This window comes from Salminus brasiliensis, chromosome 5 (genome assembly GCF_030463535.1).
Source record: "Salminus brasiliensis chromosome 5, fSalBra1.hap2, whole genome shotgun sequence".
Lineage (NCBI taxonomy): Eukaryota > Metazoa > Chordata > Actinopteri > Characiformes > Bryconidae > Salminus > Salminus brasiliensis.
Window position 1 is genome coordinate 45,549,046 of NC_132882.1, and position 5,614 is coordinate 45,554,659.

Below are 5,614 nucleotides of genomic sequence, written 5' to 3' on the forward strand. Positions count from 1 at the left end.
ATTAATGAAGGGAAAAATGAAGGTTAAGAGATTACTGATCACCTCCACACGCCTGCAGTTAGCACCATGCTAACTGGTGAGGTATTAGCTTTCATTACTTATTAGCTACATTAGCCTCATGGCTAAAGTCCAGTGCTAAACTAAGTTAGCCTTAGACAGCAGACAGGTTTTAGAGAGTATGTGTAAATATAATTTATGAATATTTTATTTCTAGTTTTAAATGAACTTTTATTTAGTCAGGCTTTATTTAGTCAGGCTTTATTTAGTCAGGCTTTATTTAGTCAGGCTTTGTTGAAAATCTGCTAGCCACTGCTAGTCCTCGCCCTTCCAGGCCTTTCAGGGGAAACGGGCTGATGCTGTGTGTAATGAGGCGCTGCTGCCACCGCGTGGTCACATTCAGTACTGCCGTCAAGCGCCTAACTTTAAGAAAGTGACGTGGAGATTGAGACTAGGGGCAGCGTTGGGGGGCAGTGCTGGGGGCAGTTTAAGGGTCAAAAAATATTATTCTCAAATATTCATTGGCCACTTTATTAGAAACCCTGACCTTGTGCTTTCACCTGCTGGCCACTTTATTAGAAACCCTGGCCTTGTGCTTCCACATGCTGGCCACTTTATTAGAAACCCTGGCCTTGTGCTTCCACATGCTGGCCACTTTATTAGAAACCCTGGCCTTGTGCTTCCACATGCTGGCCACTTTATTAGAAACCCTGACCTTGTGCTTCCACATGCTGGCCACTTTATTAGAAACCCTGGCCTTGTGCTTCCACATGCTGGCCACTTTATTAGAAACCCTGACCTTGTGCTTCCACATGCTGGCCACTTTATTAGAAACCCTGGCCTTGTGCTTCCACATGCTGGCCACTTTATTAGAAACCCTGGCCTTGTGCTTCCACATGCTGGCCACTTTATTAGAAACCCTGGCCTTGTGCTTCCACATGCTGGCCACTTTATTAGAAACCCTGGCCTTGTGCTTCCACATGCTGGCCACTTTATTAGAAACCCTGACCTTGTGCTTCCACATGCTGGCCACTTTATTAGAAACCCTGACCTTGTGCTTCCACATGCTGGCCACTTTATTAGAAACCCTGGCCTTGTGCTTCCACATGCTGGCCACTTTATTAGAAACCCTGGCCTTGTGCTTCTACATACTGGCCACTATATTGGAACCCCCTACCCTGTGCTTTCTTACTTGCCATATTATTAGGAACCCCTACCCTGTGCCTTCTTACCTGCCACATTATTAGAAATGCAATTTATTTCTACTGGCCAGTTTATTAGAAACCCTGACCTTGTGCTTTCACCCGCTGGCCACTTTATTAGAAACCCAAACTTTGTGCTTCTACAAACAACCATATGCCTTCTTACTTGCCACATTATTAGAAACCTAATGCCTTTCTAATGCCTGGCCACTTTATTAGAAACCCTTACCCCGTGCTTTCAACCATTTGCTGGCCACTTTATCAGAAACCCCTACCTAATGCATTCTTACTTGCCAGATTATTAGGAACACTTACCTAGTGCCTTCTTACTGGCCACATTATTAGAAACCCCTACCTAATACCTTCTTACTGGCCACTTTATTAGAAACCCCTACCTAATACCTTCTTACTGGCCACTTTATTAGAAACCCCTACCTAATACCTTCTTACTGGCCACATTATTAGGAACCCATGAGCGGGTTCTGCTGTTCCGGCCTTTGTTACTGTTGTTTTCGACCCACCGAGAGAAAGGAGACGGAGGCAGCAGTGAGAGCAAGACGAGATTTACTGCGTAAAACAGTCAGAACACAAACCACAGCGACGAGCTCCTCCTGCTGCACCTCCTCTCCAGCTACACCTCAAACATGCTGCTGTGGAGCAGGTTGCTGTACTTGTCGAAGGCGGCGCTGGCCACCTTGTTGTTCCTGTCCTCCTTCAGGTTTATCCTTCTGCTCAGGCCCTGGGCTTGATTTTCCCTGCCTTCGAGATACGACTGCAGCATCTGGAAAAACTGACCACAGAGGAGAACACCACCTTATGCTTCCACTCACTGGCCACTTTATTGGAAACACCCACCTCGTGCTTCTAACCACTCTAAACGACTGTTGACATCTCAGCCATTGAACTATGCAGAGATTTCATAGACTGGCACACACACACACACACACACACACTATGTGGACAAAAGTATTAGGACACTTATTCATCATTTCCTCCAAAATTCTACTAGATTTTGGAGGAACATTGCTGTGAAGTTTTGATTGCATTCAGCGACAAGAGCATTAGTGAGCTCAGGATGTTGTAGGATTATGATGATGTGAATTTGCCAGCTTTGGTTAGAAACGGGTGCAACTTGAAGTCGCTGAATACATCCGTTAGAAAGGGCGTCCATAAACATTTGGACACATTCAAAATTTGAGTCACACACACACACACACACACACACACTCACCAGCGTTCTGCTTTTCGGGTTGCTAAGAGATTTCCACTCTTCTGTGCTCGAAGAGTCCGATTCAACGGAGACCATCAGCAGTGTGACTAAAACCAACACGGTCAACCTGCCCCACAACACACACTCAGCGGTTAGCATAGCAGTTAGCACAGTGTTTCCAGGGACATTATTAATATATATTACATTTATGAACATATATACCGTAACTATTTCAGCGTACTGGTATATGTGTGAGACGCAGCTTTTATTAGATCCCCAAATACAATAAACTGCAGTGTGGCATCCCACAGGGCTCGGTTTTAGGGCCCTCACAGTTCGGTCCTTATCTCAGCTTCTCGAGCACAGAACTCGGCCAGATTCAGGGAAGTGGCCACATGTAATAGAAGTGTTAAAGCCTGGAAGACCAGGAACCTCAAGAGCCTTGATTTGGTCTGGTGCACCACCCCACCCACACCCACACCCCCACCCCCACCCACACCCACACCCACACCCAAAAAATCTAGCCTAGAAGATGCTGAGGGATGAGTTCATGCTTGCAGAAGGATACACTGCAAGCAGAAAAGGGGTTCTTTGACTGGTATGGTAAACACAATGACTAATCTACAAAAGGTGGAACCCTTTAACCAGGCAGAGAACCCTAATGGTTCCTATTCAATTCCACCTCAACTGCAAGGCCTAGTTTATGACCTGTAGAGCTATTGAAGTGTCTAGCCTGTCTAGAACCCTTTCACTAGACTAGGCAGACCTAGTTTTAGGGATGCTGGTGCTCAGGAAACATGCCAAGCAAAACGGGTTCTCCGAAGTACTGAAGAAGGGTTCTTTGACTGGTAAACAGTTCCACTACTTTTCCAAGAGGTTTGACTTGGACTTTAAGAAAGGGTTACTGTGTGCATTTGTTATTTGGATGGATCATCATGTCATGGTACTATCTAGAACCGCTACCTTTATTAAAGAACCCTTGAAGAACCCCCTTTTTTTTTTTGCACATTATATTACCGCTGTACGATCCTGTTTAACCAAAGCTTGACTCATTCAGTCCAGTATTCGATTCTTTGTTGTTGTTTTTTTGGTTGCTGCATTTGCATAAATTTGCATAATTCTAATGAGTTTGTGTTTATAATACAGTTTATAAAGCAGTTATTACCAAATAGACACTGTAAAAAATATATAATAATACTGTATCTAGGTGCTGAAGGCTTCTGAATAGTCCTGAATTTAAATATATCATTAACATATATTTTAATTATATTTCAGGGCGGAGCTAACAAGAGTAATACGGGATAATAATGAAGACGTTTTTTAATTTATACTTATACTTATTTAAATAATAACTTAAAGTAGTTATAAACAACAAGTACCACATTCCAATCTATGATAAACATATACAGTGTTATGCAAAAGTTTAGACACCCCTGCTCATGGTCTAGAGAGATATACTTCTGCACATTTTAATACAGTAATAATAATAATAACTTTTACTGAACTTACTAAACATAATCATTTGATTTAAACAGGATTTCATTGATCAATAAATTAAAAAATAGATTAAAAAATATATCTATAACTCCTGCATTAACATTCGCCGCGTGAGCGGGGTGTCCAAACTTTTGCATAAGACCCTACACTACCTCAGCAACGCCCCCGTTTAAATACCCGCCAATCACCCAGTCCTAACCGGAGACAGGACAGCAGGCCGGCAGCGGTCACTTACATGTCTGTCTGGAGTTGGTGCTGCTCTCAGAAGATCTCAGGTGGTCTCAGGCAGGTGGTCTCAGGCGGGTGGTCGTGATCCTCTCTCCTCCTCTCGCTTTTATACCCGGAGCCAGACACACTCGCCAGGAATTTCTCACCTTGCAATAATAATAATAAAAAAAAAAAAAAGAAAGAAGGTGGAGGTATTTCCTCTCGGATGGAGCAGGAGTGGCCGAGAGCGGCGAGGGCCGTAATTAAGGGAGCGCAGGAGTCGTTAGTGTCAGCCTTCTCAGAGCAGCGGCGTTAATGATGTATATCTGGCCTTAACCTTTAAAAGACGCGGCAGAAAAAATGCTGAAAATCTCCGCTACAGTGAATCAACCTGGCTGGCGAGGAACGCGGGTTCCCAATTAGAACATCATGACCTCAAATCTGACCGCTAATGATGAAGGCCTTGTTACAGGAGACCAAGGATCGTGCTTGATTGGTAACTGACTGCGATTCCCAGAGTTATCTGCTGTAACAACCACACACACACACACACACACACACACACACACACACACACAATACACGTATATGGATATTGGATAGATCTCCGATGTTCAGGTCGGGAAACTCTGAGGCCCGTATCTAGACCTTGTCCTTCTTGAAGTTAGTCCAACATGGATATTCTCTGTGCCACTGGCTGCAGCACAAACCCAAAGCCTGATCCATCCACCCTCATGTTTAACAGTTGGAGAGACGTTCTTTTCATGATGTTTCTTCTCCAAATGTCTCCAAAACGCATCAGACGTTTGTCTAGACGCTCCTTTGTCCGATCAGTCTAAACATTCCTTCCCAGCAATCCGACGAGCAGACGGGCGGTCAACTGCCATTTCTTGATTCCATTAGGAACTGAGGAACCGGCTCCTGAGAACACGATCTGGGATGGGAATCGGATCTTCTTATAGTGTTCTCTGGGGTTCTGGTTATCAGTTAAGTTAATCAGGGGGGCCCATGGCTGCCGATAGCTGATCAAGGGAGCCCAGGGCTGCCGATCGCTGCTGCTCAGTGGAACACAGGGCTGCTGATCGCCGATCAAGGGAGCCCAGGGCTGCCAATCGCTGTCAATCAGGGGAGCCCAGGGCTGCCGATCGCCGTCAATCAGATGAGCCCAGGGCTGCCAATCGCTGCCGCTCAGTGGAACACAGGGCTGCCGATCGCTGATCAAGGTAGCCCAGGGCTGCCGATCGCTGCTGCTTATTGGAACACAGGGCTGCCGATCGCTGATCAAGGTAGCCCAGGGCTGCCGATCGCTGCTGCTCAGTGGAACACCGGGCTGCCAATCAGGGAAGCCAGTGGCTGCCAATTGCTGCCACACAGGGGAGCCGCTAACAAGCTAATGAAGGCCTGAGACATTGGTAGAAGTTATCTTCGAGCTCAGATCTTTGTGGAGGGAGTGGGGGTGGGTGGGGGTCAAAGACGACAAAGCAGGGTCTGATGGAACTCA

At 45.6% G+C, this 5,614-nt stretch overlaps 1 protein-coding gene across 1 annotated transcript; it reads right to left on the reverse strand.

Annotated features, from left to right (window-relative positions):
- Nucleotides 1–1,830: 1,830 nt before the first annotated feature.
- Nucleotides 1,831–2,568, reverse strand: LOC140556661 (uncharacterized protein C2orf66 homolog). The gene is made up of 2 exons (XM_072680736.1): nt 2,431–2,568; nt 1,831–1,989 (listed from the first exon to the last, which is right to left on the reverse strand). Exons 1-2 carry the CDS (start codon nt 2,566–2,568, stop codon nt 1,831–1,833), a joined length of 297 nt encoding a protein of 98 aa, XP_072536837.1.
- Between the last annotated feature and the right edge of the window lie 3,046 nt (nt 2,569–5,614).